Below are 17,231 nucleotides of genomic sequence, written 5' to 3' on the forward strand. Positions count from 1 at the left end.
GTCGTGATCGCCACAGCCAGGGCCCCGGGGAAGAGCACACACCCTGCCCTCATCTGGGGAAGGGGCTTGCTGGTCAGGCGGGTCAAGCCCTGATGACTGGAGACATGGAGACACCTCGGATGGGGAGGCAGGCAGCGTCTAAACAGAGAGACCCAACCTCTGTCCTGGCCATGTGGAGCCCCCAGCCCAGGCTGGGCCCTGTGCTGAGCCCTGCAAGTGGCCAGAAAGGGCAGGGCCTTAGGCCTGGACCATGGTTCTCAGGCCGCCGAGGGTGACTGGCCCACCATGAAGCTATGCTGGGCTGTGAGGCTCATGGGAATCTGTGAGGGACCAACCCCCTCCCCCAACACCATGATCAGCGTCTTAGTGCAGAGGCTGCTGAGGGCTGCCAATGCTCCTGTGCTGGGTCCTGGGCAGTCACCCCCTGCTGGCCTTGGGGTTCCCCAGTCCTTCGGGGACTCCATCTGGTAGGGGTCATGAGGTGGGGGTCCTTCCTGGTCTGGAAACCTGGGCGTGACCTCTACAGGGCAGGCATGACTCACCGATGATGGAAATGGGCTTCCGGGCAAAGCGCAGCCGCCCCCAGAGGCCCACGTACTTGCTGCGGCAGCCGGCGGACCAGAGGCGGACCACGTACTCTGTCCCGAAGAACACCACCAGCACGATCTCCTGCGGGGACAGAGTGGGGTGCTCACTGCAGGCAGGCTCGGCCTTGAGCGGCTTCAGACCCTGCAACCTGTTCGGACCCAGCAATGCTGGGGCCTCCACTGAAGGACACCCTGAGAACAGCAGGCCCAGGTCCTGGCCTGCCGAGGATGGTGGTGCCTGCGCACAGAGGCCCTGGAGGGCCAAGCAGCTTCAGCTCATGTCCACAGGCAGTGGAGCCCAGGTGAGGTTGCAGCTCTCAGGCCAGGCCCACCCAGGCCAGAGGAGGCCCCACACCAGGAACCCCAGCCTGGGACAGAGGGCGTCCCATGCTGGGAACCCTAGCCTGGGTCAGAGGGGGTCCCACACCAGGAACCCCAGCCTGGGTCAGAGGGGGTCCCATGCCAGGAACCCTGGGTGCCCTCTGTGACAAGCACTTTCCCACCAGATCCAGCCCCGGAAAGCCTCACAGCTGGCCTTTGAGCCTGGTGTACCTGGGGTGGAGGCAGCCTCTGGACCACTTTGCCCTTACAGGGAGTCACCTGGCCCCTCTGCACCCCAACACCTCCTCAACTCCACTGACACCAGAGGGCAGAGGTTCCTAGAGGAGTGGGAATAAGACCCTCAGAGCTGGATCCCACCCCCTAGGCACAGAAGTAGGAAGCTGGGCCTCAGTTTCCTCCGCTGTAAAGTGTGGATGCAGCAGGGCCAGGCTCAGTGGGCTTGGTGGGGACTTACTGCCAAAATGCACCTTTCATGTAAAGTGCAGCCCATTGTGACACTTAAAGCGCAGCGGCCACCTGCAGGCTGGAGCCCAGCACCCAGGCAGCTGGGGTATATGGGAGGCCCTTGGGGAAGGTGTGTGGGGCTGGAAGATGAAACCAGCCCCCACGTGTGAGAGGCACTAGCCACACAAAGCCACAAAGCCACAGGCATACGGCATCTCAGGGCCACTTCCGGCGGACTCCTGCCTGTCCTCCCTCAGAAGCCAGGCCCTGGAGGGGACTTCTGCTCCCACTGGGTGACAGTGGCTGGCCTTGCTCCCATGCCATGCCCCCACCAGGGAGTCCACTATGAGCGGTCAGCTGGACACTGCCATCGCTGGCTCCCAAATGTTATTAATTAGGATGGAATGATACTTACACCATCCAGCATGTGTTTGGGGCAGGCCCAATGGATAAGGGGAGACATGCTGGGAGCTTAGTTGCTCTCCTTTTGCAAAAATGTTTTTGGCTCATGACGTCTAATCCTTCAGGGGTGTGGGGGTGCATGTGGTCGGGTGCATACGGGAGATGGCGGGGGTGTAAGGTAAAGAAAGAGTGTGGGCCAGGCACGGGGGCTCACGCCTGTAATCCCAGCACTCTGGGAGGCCGAGGCGGGCAGATCACGAGGTCAGGAGTTCAAGACCAGCCTGATCAACATGGTGAAACCCCATCTCCACTAAAAATACAAAAATTAGCCTGGTGTGGTGGCGCACGCCCTGTAATCCCAGCTACTCAGGAGGCTGAGGCAGGAGAATCGCTTGAACTCAAGAGGCAGAGATCACACCATTGTCCTCCAGCCTGGGTGACAGAGCGAGACTCCATCTCAAAAAACAAAAAACAAACAAACAAAAAAAAACAAAAGGTGTGGACACCTGCAGGCTCTGTGGCCTCATGGGGGGGTGTGGGTCCCACCTCTGTCCTCAGCTCCTGGGGACCAGGGCTCTAGGCTGAGGTTCGGCTGAGCTCCTTAGAGAAGAGGCTACCTTGGTCTTGTCCACCCCCATTTCCCAGGCCCCAGAACAGGACCTGCTCCAGCCAGTGCCCAACATGAACATGCTGGATGAACGAATGAAGGAACAAATAAACGACTCTTCCAACGAGCCGGCCTAGAGCTCTCTGGTAGCAGAAGCTCCGTCTCGTCGGTCTTTGCTTCTGAGAACCTGCCCGTTATGGAGACCGGGCCTGGACACCATAACGCCTGCCTTTGTTTGGTCATCGTGAAAAAGGCCATGGCAACACGGAGCTCCAAGTCCCCGGAGCTGAGACAGGGTGCTCATGACAGCACAGAGGCTGGCTCACCCAACTGCCGGTGGCCTTGGTGGGGAGGCATAGCGGCTCCCAGCCCAGCTCTGCTGACCCATCCACCACCCAGCAGACTGGCCCTTAGCAGGGTTTTTCTTGTTTTGATGCACTTTATTTATTTATTTATGAGACAGAGTCTCGCTCTGTCACACAGGCTGGAGTGCAGCGGCATGATCTCAGCTTACTGCAACCTCTGCCTCCCAGGTTCAAGCAATTCTCCTGCCTCAGCCTCCTGAGTAGCTGGGACTACAGGCACATGCCACCACGCCTGGCTAATTTTTTGTATTTTTTTTTAGTAGAGATGGGTTTTGGCCATGTTGGCAAGGCTGGTCACGAACTCCTGACCTCAGGTGATCTGCCTGCCTCGGCCTCCCAAAGTGCTGGGATTATAAGCGTGAGCCACCGTGCCTGACCTTGTTTTGATGCACTTTAAAAATTACTTAAATACCTTCTCCAGGCATGTCCTAGGCAGGTCTGAAATGATAGGTGTGTCTTATGTTATACCTTGAAATAGATAAGTAACTATTAGGGATTGCTGTGGATAGCTGCATGTCTTTCTAAAGTTGTCTTGACCTATCACTCAGCGAACCTGTTTAGGGGCTGGCCTTCTAAGATGGCAGGACTCCTGCCCGTGGGACAAGGTGGTAGGAATAATTGAAAACAACTCTGATCCCCAAATCCAGCTGGATGTGGGAAGGCAGTGCAAGGCTCCATGGCTGGGGAGGCCCCGCTTGTCAGGTTAATTAGGCTGGTGCTGCTGGCAGGCCAGGAAAGAGCCAAGGAAAAGTCCCTTCACCATCTCTAGGCTGGAAACAGCAAGATGGAATGTTTGCTCAGAGATAAAACTATCTCCACCACCATCAGCCTCAAATGCTCTCTCGGGCTGTGCGGGACAACACCCAGGGCCAAGGCCACAGCAAGACCCCAGGGAGCTCACATTCAGCTGGGGACAGGGAGGAGGGCTGGTCCCCCACGCCATGCCATGGCCCACCCCTGATTCACGGGACCACATCCCCAGTCTAAAGCAGGCTCACAGAATGGCAGGCCTGCCTGCCCCTGGCTCCAGCAGTCCAGACCCCAGGTGGGTGATGCCCTAGCCACCCTCCTAACTCTGGGTTCATCTGTATTTGCAGACTTGGTCCTAAGTTCCAAAGGTGAACTAAAGGGGCCTCAAGCTCCTCCCCAGAACCTGCACGCATTTGGTACTTCTCCCTTGCCCGCCTTGCTCAAGCAACTGCCGTAGCTCCTGCTGTCGACAATGAGGGTCAGAGTCTAGGGCTGTCCCTGAGGCCTCCTTCCCGGGAGCTCACTGCCCAGTCTCCCCCAGAGCCTCCCATGGGCCCCAGGTGCCCCCATTCCCTGGGGCGCCCCTGCCTCCTCAGGACCCTGTGCCTGGAGTGCTCTCTCCCTCCCCCATTCCACCCCCTAGGTTACACCACCCTTCTCAGGCCAGCTCAGCACCCCCACCACCCCCAGCCCCTCTGAGAGCCCCATCTACTACACGTGCAGAACCAGGGGTACTTCCTGACTCCCCCACTGATAGCAAGGCCAGCCCCAGGGCCTTCTCTGAGGGGCACCCAGGATCGTCCAGCCCCACAAAGCGCCTCTCACAAGATCTATGTGGCGCCTGCAAGCCCCCCGGGGTCAAGGATGCAATAGCCCGGGACGCTGATGGAGTGCGGCCCTGAGCTCTGCCCCATAGATACGAGAAGAAGAGCCGTCCTTGGTCTCCACTGAGACCACAAACAGACCAAAGGGACAAAGAGGCCCCTCCTACCCTGGTCACTCTCCTTCAGACTAAAGCAAGGCCACCTCCTGGCTGCGGATGGCTTCACGGACAAAAGGGCCTCAGAGCTGGGCACCGAGACGTGCACAGAACAAACACAGACCCACATAATGGGGGTGGTGGCCTCTGTTCACATTTTACAGAGGAGGAAAGCCAGGCTCGACTAGGTCAAGTCACCCGCAGCTTAGGGGAGGGAAGGCTGGCATCCATGGCAGAGAGCCCCGCCCTGGGACAAGGTACAGGCGTCCTCAGGTGTGGCAGAGGACACTGGCAGGTGAGGCCAGACCTGCCATGGAGGGCTCACCACTCTCATGCACAGACATGACCTGGGCATGGTGGTGGTCCTGGAAGTAGCCCTGTTACTGCCGGAAGAGTGGGTGCAGGCCAAAGGCTGGAGGACCCTTGGCAAAGGGGACCCAGACATGAGATAAGGACACCAGGCTGCAAAAGCGGCCCTGGGAGAGAGAGGATAACCAAGAGAGACTCCAGAGCCTCCAGCCCTGCCAGGGGACAGGGAGGTGTCTCGGCCCTGTGGGGTGAGGTGGGGAAGACAGGCCTGGGTCTCACAGAGCTGTCAGCACCACCAGCCGCCCTGCCTTGGTGGTCATCTAGTGGGCAGCCAGGCAGTTGGAGAGCTGGGTCTGGCCTGGAGGGAGGGTGTGGGTGTCAGATCGCCCCAAGCCAGGTGCAGGCACAAGAGCCACCGGACCACAGCACCCTCCTTCCTCCAGACCCAGTGAGGGGCCCGGGACAAGGATGTTCAGGGTCAGGAAGCCAAACCCCGTGGGTTCTGCCCCTCTGGGGTCTTTCCCCTGGCCACAAGCCAGCCATCCCACGCTGCACCCCCAGCTCTGTTCTACCATGAGTGTGAATCCATGTCCATCCTGGGACGTGTTATAAGTTGGCTCTCAGGGGTATTATTTGTGTGCTTTAAAATTATTTAAAAAATCAAAGTTCCTAACAATTCAACTTTTAAAAAATAGGCAAAGGGCTTGGACAGTCATTTCCATGAAGAAGAAACACAGATAGCCAACAGGCACACGGAGAGGTGCCCAGTGTCACTAATCATCAGGGAAATGCAAATCAAGACCACAACAAGATGCCACCTCTCATCCATTAGGGTGGCTGCCACCCCAAACAGAGTGACCAGTGCTCCCAAGGATCCAGAGAAGCTGGGACCTTGTGTACTGCTGGGGGATGTAGAATGCTGCAGCTGCTTTAAAACATGAAATGACCAGCCACTCGATTTTGCTGTGAACCTAAAACTGCTCTAACAAATAGTCTATTTAAATAACATGCCAGAAAAAAAATAGAATTACTGTATGACCCAGCAATTCCACTCTGGAGTCTGTCCCCGGTCTCTTTAAAGGAGATCCACACACACCCATGTCCACAGCAGCACCATTCACAACAGCCAAAAAGCGGAACCAGCCCAGTGTCCCTCAGTGCGCCAACGGAGACAGAAGATGTGGTCCCTCCATACCATGGAATAGGATTCGGCCTTAAAAAGGAAGAGAATTCTCACACAGGCTGCAACATGGAGGAACCTTGAAGACATTACTCCCAGTGAAATGAGCCAGTTATACAAGGACAAATACTATCTGCTTCCACTCACGTGAGGTCGCTACAGTAGTCAGATTCACAGAGGTAGAAAGTAGATGTGGGTGCCAGGGGCTGGGGAAGGGGGAGTAGGGAGTGAGTGTTTAATGGGGACAGACTTTCATCAGTTTTGCAAGATGAAAAAGGCTCTGGAGCTGGATGGTGGCCATGGTCGCAATGAACTGCGATCTTAAAAAGGGTTAAGATGGTAAAACATATTTCCATTTTATTTTATTTTGAGAGGGAGTCTCGCTCTGTTGCCCAGGCAGGAGTGCAGTGGCACCATCTCAGCTCACTGCAACCTCTGCCTCCCGGGTTCAAGTAATTCTCCTGCCTCAGCCTCCTGAGTAGCTGGGATTAGAGGCACCCGCCCCCACACCTGGCTAATCTTTTTGTATTATTAGTAGAGATGAGGTTTCACCATGTTGGCGAGGCTGGTCTCAAACTCCTGACCTCAGGTGATCCGCCCGCCTCAGCCTTCCAAAGTGCTGGGATTGCAGGCATGAGTCACCGCGCCTGGCCTTATATTTCACCATAACTTTTAAAAAGAACATGTTTGTCAGGAACTAGGAGAAGGGCAATGGGGATGGTTTTCCTTTTGAGGTGATAAAAAGCTCTGGGACCGGAGACAGGTGTTGGCTGCACCGCCTTGTGAATGTACTAAATGCCACTAAATTGCACACTGTGAAATGGCTGAAATGGTGAATTTTATGTTATGTGCGTTCTCTGATGCTGAAATGAGTGCCTTGAGGGGCCCTGGCCCGTGGCGGTTGCTCACCTGCGCTCCCGCGGGTCAGGTCTCCAAAAGGATTCTATGGGCCTTCAGGGCCACCCAGCGGCCCGGAGTATCTGCCACACTCCAGCTGTGGTCATCTGTAGCTGTCCTTGAGCCTTTAGTTCTTAATCTTCACTGACTATTGTTAGTTCAGCATTAAACGAAATAGCTAAGCACAAGCCATTTGTCAATTGCAAAATGGCACGCAGACCTTGAGCCCTCTCAGGATGAAGACAGAAAACAAATAGCAGGCAGTGCAAAGGGCCCTGGGTGGAAAAACACAGGCAAGCTGTAAAATTCCCCTAATCTTGTTTCATCGGAACGTTGACAAGACTTATGTTGAATAGAGCTCGGTGCCATCCTTCACAGGGGGCCCTGGATGCCAACGGGACACCCTAAGGCACAGTCACTGCCACTGACGGCTTCACTATTGGTACTGAAATCTTGTCATTAGGCAGACAGACCCTGGGACCCTCAACCTCAACCCAGAGGAAATCAGTGCATGGTGCGGAAGGAAAATGGAAGCTCAAGGTAGCTCAAGGTCACACAGGAGGAGACACACGGCCCCGCAGACCGGCCCCATGCTGGTATCTGGTATTGTGGGGTTACAACGGCATAAACAGGAGATCTGCCCAAAGCCGGAGGGCCAGCAAGGGTTTAGCAAAGCAGGTGCTTATCTGGGATTTTTAGTCTCCAAGTGAACAGAGGAGGGAAAGGTCACACTTTGGCTCAAACGTGTTGCAACCGGCCGTGGAACCGGTGTTCTCCGAGAAGGCTGAAGGTCGACCTGGCCATCTTATCTATTGTTTTGCTTTTATCAGCCGGCGAATCTGCAACATAGCGAAGATTTTCTGGGGTTCAATGTGTTTTGAAGTTCCATGCTGCTGGAACCACATAATTTAGGACCCTAGAGAAGGTCCCTGTGTCAATCAATCACGTGGGAAAGATCACAGGGCAGCCTGAAATAACTGGTTCTGACCAGCTGCGCTCACATCCTGTCTTTCTGGATGAAATATATAGATTTTTTTGCACAACATAAAGGAAGCTTCGCAGACCCTTATCGCGAGGACTTTAGTGTCTCTGATATTACTCTTCTATTATCTCTTTTGTCTATTTTGGTGTCTCTGATGTTACTGCTCTACAATATCTTTAAAGGAAAATTAATTTTAAAGACGGCGGAAGATGAAGATTAAATACCAAGGATCAGAGCTGAGCTTTGTGGAAGGGGCCAGGGTCAAGGATGCAGAAACACAGCCGGCCTCCCAGGCGCCCCCATAGACTTAGGCCTGGGGACCTTCCACTGGAGCCAGGAATCCACCCACCCCTGAAAAGCCTGAGATCTGTGCCCACACTTTTTAGGAGATAATGAGGCCTCATCAGGCCAAGATGGGGCCTAGAGACTCTGAAGAGGGGTGGACACAGGGGTTAGGCTGAGGGTGCTGTGGGAACCCGGGATTAGGGTCTCACCCCCTCCCATAGTGAGGAAGCCAGAGGGCTGGGCCTGTGCTGAGCCAGGCGCTTCCCTGTGGGGGCAGTGGTCCCCACAGCATAGAGCCCGGCTGGCGGGCTTTGGGGCCAGCTGTTCCAACTCCACACCGGCTCGGCCCTGATAAGCCACAGAGAGAGCCAGCCTCGGCTCCGGGGAGGGTCAGCTGGCCGGAGGGCGATGCAGGCACTCAGGCGGCTCAAAGCGCCCTTTGTCCCAGGGCCTGCCTGTGGCCAGCTGCTCCCAGCCGCCAGCTTGTGCTGAGAGCTTGTGGGCCCCCAGTGACGTGCTGGGCACAGCTGGGGCCCTCATCCACACTCACCCCCGCCCTCACCCCCACCCCCGGGGGAGCACCAGTCCCCACCCTGCCCAAGGTAGCCTGGCCTGGGGCAGGCGCCACAGTGCAGCCGGCCAGGCCCAGGTGAGATGCACCATCCACTGGGCTGAGGGTGGCACAGTCAGGGTCCGGCTGCCCTGTACTGGCCTTACTGCTGGGGACATGACCCTGCCCTGCCACAGCCCCTCCCCTGCCAAGTGTCCCCTTGGTGTGGGCACCGCTGGGGTGCCATGCTGAGCCAGCCTTAGTCTGGGGCTGCATCCTTCTGCTCGGCTGCTTCCCCAGGCCCCATGGAATGTGCAGCCTGCGACCTTGAGTGGGGCCCTCTGTGTCCCTCCTGAGGCCCTGGCCGCCCAAGGCCCTGCCCGCCCAAGGTAGCCTGGAACAGGCCCACCTCCTTGGAGGGGAGGGCTTCTGGGCCCCTACACAGCTAGCTCCAGGCATCCAGGGGTGGCACTGGGAGTATGGTAGGGGGGACCTGCTACCTTGGCCAGGCCCCTGGGAGCCCCCTGTCCCACACATTAGCAAGAGAAAGGATCGCTAAGCAGGAGGAGGATGGGCACAGGGCAGGAGCAGGCTGGTGTGAGGACACTGGTGGCATCCCAGGCAGGGGACCCAGACGAGCAGCTCAGCCACTCTGTGCTCAGCATCCACATCTGTAAAACGGGGCACCAGCAGTGCCCACCTCCTAGGGCTGTGGGGAGGGCGAAATGACAACAGTGGCCTGGGCCTGTGGAAACGCCTTGGGAACAGTGTAGCAGGAAGGTGGTGTTCCGTGTGCTCAAGAGGGAAGCGACCTCGTCATCGGAGGGCAGGGTCCTGAGTACAGGTGGGGTACAGACTCTCATGCTGCACACAGCACAGAAGAGCCCCGCTGACCTGACGCCCCGTCCCGCGCTGGCCCAGCTGCCTGGGGCCCTCCACGTCACCTGGCCTTCCTGGACGTGGAAGTTCCTATCTGTCCACAGCTCAAGCCTGGGAGTCCCTATCTGTCCTGCAGGGCACCGCTCAGCCTCACTCTCCCTGCGGTGAAGCCCTCCCCCATCCACTGCTGCCTCTGCTGGGATCCCTCCTTTCCGCCACGTCTGTCCTCATCCCGCCCAGAGCGCCCTAAAGTCAGAGGCCCGCCTTCTCCACCTGCAGGCTCAGTGCTGAGACCAGCTCACTACTCACCTTGTGCCCAAAATCCTGCTGAGAAACTTCAGGCAGGGGACAGGTGTGTCTCCCTCCCAGGCACCTGCCTTGTGGGTGCTGTACTTGGGGTGTGGAAGGGGAGGCTGAGGGGCCCGTAAAGACCTGCAGACCCCCACTCTGGACATCATCCCCCATGTTTGGGATGTTACTGTCTCCTTCAGGATGAACGTCACCCCTCATCCCCCCAAGATGGATGTCACCCCCGTTCCCCCAGGATGGACGTCACCCCCCCTCATTCCCCTGGGCTGGACATCACCCCGCCATGTCTGAGATGCTGCTAACCCCCTCCTGACTGATGTCACGGCCCCCCATGGCTGAGATGCTGCTATCTGTCCCCAGGCTGGTCGTACCCCCCTCCCCTGTGTTTGGGATGCTGCCGTCTCCCCACAGGGCACCTCTGGAGCTCCTGGTCTGGCTCCCCCTCCCTGAAGTCACTGGAACACTTTGGGGGTCCTGGCCCTGCAGGAAGACACACCCAGGAAGCCAGCGGAAGCCATACACCAGGCCCCACCCTGACTTCCTATGGGACCCCAGAGACAGAGAGGGAGGAAGGAGCCCCTGCCCAGGAAGCAGGCGTCAGAGCCCCAGCCACAGGCCTTCCCACAGCCGGTGGCCATCTCTGACCTTCAGAGCCGCAATCGGCCAGCTGCTCTGTGTGCTTGTCTCCCCGTTAATGATTTCGGGGTGACTCTGGGAGGCACAGGGCCTCTTTCCCTCCAGAACTGGCCCCACCTGCCAGCTGCCCGGACGTCTCTTCTTCCCGGTGAGCAAGAGAGGCAAGGGACGTGCTGGGTTGTCATGGGGACAGCCGTTCCCATCCACCGGGCAGCCGGGCCCTGCAAGTGGGTGACAGCTGTCGTCTGGTCCCCACATCCCGGACACCATCCCGACAGGCGGCATGAGGCCCAGTGTCCCCTGTGGGCTGTCTAGGGAGACTCTCAGGAGGCTAAAACCACAAGAGCTGGCCCTCCCCCTGCCCCGTGCTCTACATCTAAGTAGACACAGGGGCATATCCCGGGGTGTCAACAAGATCCAGGGCTTTCCTGATCCTCCCTGCGCCTGCGTCTACCCCTGGCCTAAGGGGAGCCATGTTCACACATTTCCCTACGACCCTCCAGGCCCTGGGACTGATTCCATAAGGCCTTGGGTGTCGAATGCATCTTCTCCACGGGCTTCCCGGGAAGCACCTCTGGGAAGACTGCCTGGTAGGCTTTCAGAGAGCAACGAAAGTGCAATATTTTGCTCAAGGGACACTCCTTGAGCAAAACCTCCCTGCAGGCCAAGGCTCAAGGGACCCCTCTTGCTGAGCCGGTGCCTCCAGCCCCGCCTTGCCCCTTGTCCGTAGCTCTGGGAGTAACTGCAAACTCTCAACATTTGTCATTCAGGTACCTCACCTGGGTCTGAGCAGGAGGCGCTCAAGGCAGCTGGCCCCATGTGTGGGTATAGTGGGGGAGGCTTCTCAGGGTGGAGGGGTTAGCTAAGAAAGGAACTTGGACCACACCCTGGGCCTAGCACATTCTTGGGCCCATTATCATTGGGGCCAAATCTTTCCCAGGACTGCTGGCTTCCGGGCCTTGGCCTCCGCATGAAGGCTGCCCACCCACAGTGGGGAGGAGAGCGGGGCCTCTCGGTAATTTTAATTTCACATGTATTGCCGGTGCCTTACGGGGGCCGACTAGAGTTACACACGTTTCAGGCGGTTTAATGAGGTGCCTCCAGCCCTGGGACCCAGCTCGCTGCATGAGCCGGCGGGGTGGGGGTTCCCGAGCGCGGCCCACTTCCTCCCCCACCTGGGTGTTCTCAAGGTCAGGAGGCGGACACAGGGCGCAGCAGCCACCTGACACCTGCCTGGGGTGGGAGAGGCAGATGGCGCTAGGCAGAGTGCCCACAGGCTGGCCCATCTAATCTCTGCCCCGAACTGGCCTTATCAGCAGATTCTGATGAAGCAAAAACTATGTGGACCCCCCCGCCTGGAGACCCCCAGCACACTGAATCAACCCATCACCTGGCAAGGGGTGAGAACCCAGGACGCACTGAATAAACACGTATGCTTACACAATGTGCAAGGCACATACTTCATTGCTTTCAGGCAATAGATGAATTTCAATCCACGTCGGGGACAACATTTGCAAACACAGTGAAGCCACCAGCAACTGATGTGGGCACTGGCATGGAATTTACAAAAGAAAAGCATCTACAGTTGGTGCTGGGGGGCAGCTGGAGTGATGTAGGGGCTGGGGCAGGCAGCGGGGCCTACGTCTCATAACGCCCTGCAGGGCCCACACTTCCCATATCAATCTCTTCTTTCTGGCTATTTAGGAGAGTATTGCTTAATTCCCAAATAGGTAAGGGATTTTTCTTCTCCAATCTTTTAATCATTTATTTCTCATGATATTGGGTTTTGATCAGAGAACATGGCCAGTTAAATCTCAATTTTTTGAGGTAGGTTAGATTTGTTTATAGCCACATGAATGATTGGTTTTGTAAGTGTTCTGCAGACACAAGGGAACAAAACAGCTCCATTACTAGGGTTCGAAGTCATAGTGCTGGTTTTAAAGCACAGTCCTGAAGTTCTTTGCCAGTCCTCCCCAACTGAACCTGGGCTCTGTGACACCTGCACCAAGAGAATACGGCCAGGTGGCTCTGCAGTCCCTGGCACTGCCTGTCTCCTGGACTGTTCGTTTCTGAGATGTGAGAAATCCATGCAGCCTTGGAGAAGCCCTCATGAGCAGGAGCCTTACCAGCCATGTAGATGCAATGCTGTGGAGCCTCCAGCCCCAGCTGATACTACGCAGAGGGAGATGAGCCGTCCCACTGAGCCCTGCCAGACTGCAGGCTAGCGAGCTCAGGCGTGATGCCTATTTTGAAAGTGCTAGATTTGTGGATGGTTTGTTACACGGCTATAGATAACAAGAATAGGAGTTATTTCAAATTACTGTTAGAATCTGAAATTGCTCATGATTACAACATTTACCTGTCCATGTCCTCACTTATTTTGTGCCCACTAGAACTGTCCTATTCCAAAAGAGGTACATTAAAATCTCCTCCCATTATCATATTTAACCTTCCTGTCCTTGCAGATTTTCAATAGTTTTTCCTTTATGTATTTTATGTTGTCTGATGCCTTAAAGATTACAGTCAGGTCTTCCAATAGTGCCTGATCTCATTCACACTTGTCTTATTTGGGCTTCAGTGTTGATATTAATCCTGATCTACCTGTTTTTTTCTCTCTTTTCTTCTTTTAGCTTGCAGTTTCTTGGCATCTCTTTGGCCATTCCTTTATTTTTCAACCACCCATTATTGCTTTGCCTTACTTAATGCTACTGAGCAATGTATTTGTTAAAAGATAAAAGCCCAGAGCTATGGCAGGGCCTTCTCTGTCTTTCAAAGAGGAATTCAGGCCATTTACATTTGGTGTGAAGTTGGATGCATTTGATTTGACTCTTTCTATCTTTATATTTGCTATTTGACTCTGTTGACTTCCCCCTTTTGCTTTCGGTTATTTAGTTGACTCACATATTATCCATTTTCTGATCTCATGAATTTGAGAATTTCACTGAACTCTCATTTCACTAGTTCCTTAAACTCACAACCAAATCTGCTACTCTCTAAAGACAGTTTCCACTATAGTGTGCTCCCTAAGGCTTTCTCCTCAGGAAGATAAGAATTTGCGTGTGACTGCATTTCACCCCTCTCCCTTCACCCCATCAACGGCTCTGTGGGTAAATAAAGCAACCTCCAACATTGTTTTCATAGTTTAGAACAGGGCTTGACAAGCTTTTTCTCAAAAGCCAGATAGTAAATATTTTAGGCTTTGCAGGCCACGCGATTTCTGTTGCAACAACTCCAGCAGACAATTTTGTGCTGTTATAGCACAAAAACAGCCAGAGATGAGATGTTCACAAGCACACGTGGCTGTGCTAATCAAATCTTATTTATACAAATCAGCAGCCAGGTTTGTAGGTTATGGTTTGCAGACCCTTGGATTAAAGAATCCTCTGACAGGTAGGTATTCCTACCGGCTAAACTGTGTCCCCTGCCCCCCAAATTCATATGTTGAAGTCCTACACCCTCCAGCGCACCTCAGAGTGTGACCTTGTTTGGAAACAGGGTTGCTGCAGATGCTATTAGTTAAGATGAGGTGGTTAGGGTGGGCCCCTATTCCCATACAACTGGTGTTCTTATCAAACGGGAAACCTGGACATGGACTTGTAGGCTAGGGGAGCACTGTGTGGAGGCGGAGGCAGAGCCTGGTGCGATACATCGACCAGGAACCCTTCCACAGTAGCTGGGGGGAGGCCTGGAACACTCTCTCTCACAGCCTCAGAATGAACCCACCTAGCTGATACCTGGATCTCAGACTCCTGGACAGGCAGGGGGCTGCAGCTGGCACCCATGGGCTCCAGGTCATCAGCAAGGCCAGGCCAGAGGTCTGTTCTAAGGTCTCTGGAGAGGTCCAGGCCATAGGCCTCAGGGCCTGAAGCTTCCCCCCCACCAGGCGGGGTCCCGGTGGGCCCACAAGAAAGAGTGCCCTGTCTCTCCAAGAGGTCTATCAGCCCACCCCTGCCCCATTCCCCCAGAAAACCCGGGCTCTGAAGGCAGAACTCAATGTGCCAGTGGAGGCACTCCAGGCTGACCACCAGAAGAAAAGGCCCAGAGGCAGGAAAATGTGCGCGTGTGGGAGGCACACAGGGCTCTGCTCAGTCAAAAAGCCAGGTGGGGCTGCCCACAAATCAGGCCCTGAACCCTCTGCTGAGCCCCACGGTTTGGGAGCTGCCTCCCAGGAATCATACCCAGGGCCCCGCACACACAGGAGTGGCCCAAGCCGGCTGCCCTGCAATTTGTGGTGGGGGAGCCCATGGTCCGGAGACGCCCACGCCTGGCTGCAGACACCATTAGCCGCCCGGCAGGCAGCTTTACACGTATTTAAAGCAAATCCCCCATCTTCCCCAGGCAGGGCTATTTCCGTCTCCAGGCCAGTTAAACGAGGATTTACTTTCAGCCTGGGAACCCCACTGCTGATGGCTGTTAACCCCAAAGACGGTACATCCCTCTGATCACTGTCTTAGCTGGAACTGGGATGGGGGGAAAAGGGAGTGGAGCGGGGGACATTATTTTTATCTGCCGGGAACCAAAGCGTCTAAAAATGTCTTATTTAAGAATGTCACCAGCAGTAGAAGTTCGGCAAACCAAAGAGACTAGGGGCTGAGCATCCTTCTTTTGACTTGGGGAGAGTGCTGAGAAGGCCGCAGGGTTGAACCCTGTTTACTTTAGCAGAGGTTGAGGAGCTGCAACCCACACCAGCCCTTCAGGGGCCTGCACGGTGTTGGGACAGGAAGGCCTGCGGTTATTAAAGGCTGCCCTGTGTACGTGTGTGTGTGCATGTGTGTCGGCGCGTGTGTGCACGCGGGCCTGTCTAGTCTGTTTTCTGACTGCTGGGTACCTCACTCTGATTCTGCAAATCTAGAGATTTTAATAACAGGCGGTGAATTTAAACAGTTTTTTTTTCCCCCTTTCAGGAATGTTTTAAGGGATTGAGAGGAAATTGTGCACGGATTTTGCTGTTTTAAGAGCTAATATGTGAACAACTTCAGAAGGATGTATGTTGTTTTAGGGCTGAAGTTTACACAGTAAACGGGAGAGTCAAAAGCAGACTGGTCGTGAATTTGTAGGGCCTGTCTTCTTAAATTTCATTCCTCTGAGAAGGGACTGCCTTCCTGGGGAGCAAAGCTGGAAGGAAAGAGCGAAAGTCTGATCTTTGTCCCCCGTGCCCCTCACTGTTTCCTGTTGCAGAATCCCTGGGGAGGCAGTGCCCAGTGGGATGGCCATTGGCAGAGACCACCCAGCCCAGGCCCCCTCTCAGGGCACTGAGGAGGGTCCCCCTGCAGATGGCTGCATTCGGAGGTCTGCAAACCCCACAGCCCCTAAGCTGCTCAGGAATGACGTATCAGCACAGCATGGTCTTGTTTCCAGATTTGGGCTGGGTCTTCTGCTCCTTGGGAACAAATACTTTCAAAGGCATGAACTATAAAAACCTCATCAAGAAGAAATAGACAACCTGCCTAGCCCTGTATCTGCTGGCTTTCCAATGGCAAACTTCCCCACAAAGGAAACTCCAGGCCCACATACCTCCACATGTTCTAGCTATCAAACGTTCAAGGGAGAAATAATTGCAATTCTACACAAACTCTTCCTAAAAATTGAAGAGCAGGAAATATTTCCCAACTCATTCTCTGATGCCAGTGGCATCTGATGCCCAAACCAGACACAACAGCCAACACACAGCAGGCGACGCCCTCGTGAGCGTGGGCATGGAAGTTCTACACACAATCGAAGTCAGTCACATCCAAAAAGGTGTTTTAAAATGCATCATGACAGCTGGGCATGGTGGCTCATGCTTGTAATCCCAGCACTTTGGAAGGTCAAGGCAGGCAGATCACCTGAGGTCAGGAGTTCAAGATCACCCTGGCCAACATGGTGAAACCCTATCTCTACTTAAAAATACAAAAATTAGCTGGGTGTGGTGGCAAACACCTGTAATCCCAGCTACTCAGGAGGCTGAGGCATGAGAATCACTTGAGCCCGGGAGGCAGAGGTTGCAGTGAGCCGAGATCGCGCCATTGCACTCCAGCTTGGGCAAAAAGACCAAGACTCCATCTCAAAAAAATAAAAAATTTTAAAAAGTACAAATACATATAAAATAAATAAATAAAAATTCATCATGACCAAGTGGGCTTTGTGTAAGGGAAGCAAGGTTGCTTTGCTATTTGAAAATCAATCAATGCAATTCCCCACACTAGCAAATTAAGAAAGAATTTGTGATTGAGATCGTTGCAAATGATATGATTATCTCAACAGAGGCAGAAGGAGCACTTGACAAAAATCCAACAGCCATTCTTGACGCACTCTCCATTCCCAGCAAACCAGGAAGAGGAGGAACTTCTTGGCCTGATAGGTGGCTTCTACTAAAACCCTACAGCTCCCACCACACCTAATGGTAAAAGATTACCTCACTTCACCTTAGGAGTAAGACAAGGATAGCAGCCCTCTCCCACTGGCAGACACTGTCAGGTGCATTCAAGTAAAAACAAGAAATAAACAGTATATGGATTGAAAAGGCAAAGATAAGACTGACTTAATTTTGGACAACACAATCATCTCCATAGAAAATCCTAAAGAATCTACAAAAAAAAAAATCCAAAAACAAATGAACAAGAAATCTTCTCAAACTAACAAGTAACATGAGCAAAGTCATAGGATGCAAGGTTAACATACGAACAGATCAATTGTATTTCTATATCCTAGCAACAAATAATCCAAAAGTGAAACTGAGAAAACAATAT

The 17,231-nt window shown here is 54.4% G+C and overlaps 1 protein-coding gene across 4 annotated transcripts in view; it reads right to left on the reverse strand.

The window, feature by feature from the left end:
* KCNQ1 (potassium voltage-gated channel subfamily Q member 1) overlaps nucleotides 1-17,231 on the reverse strand; it is a 404,394-nt gene that overhangs the window by 279,062 nt on the left and 108,101 nt on the right. For 3 of the 4 annotated variants that reach the window (XM_055271769.2, XM_055271764.2, XM_055271779.2), the window contains exon 3: nucleotides 543-669. The exons of the other annotated variant lie outside the window; for it this stretch is intronic. In XM_055271769.2, the coding sequence (XP_055127744.2) occupies nucleotides 543-669 (127 nt within the window). The remainder of the gene's footprint in view (nucleotides 1-542; nucleotides 670-17,231) is intronic. 4 annotated transcript variants of the gene reach the window in all.

The sequence above is a fragment of the Symphalangus syndactylus genome, chromosome 1 (genome assembly GCF_028878055.3).
Source record: "Symphalangus syndactylus isolate Jambi chromosome 1, NHGRI_mSymSyn1-v2.1_pri, whole genome shotgun sequence".
Taxonomy (NCBI): Eukaryota; Metazoa; Chordata; class Mammalia; order Primates; family Hylobatidae; genus Symphalangus; species Symphalangus syndactylus.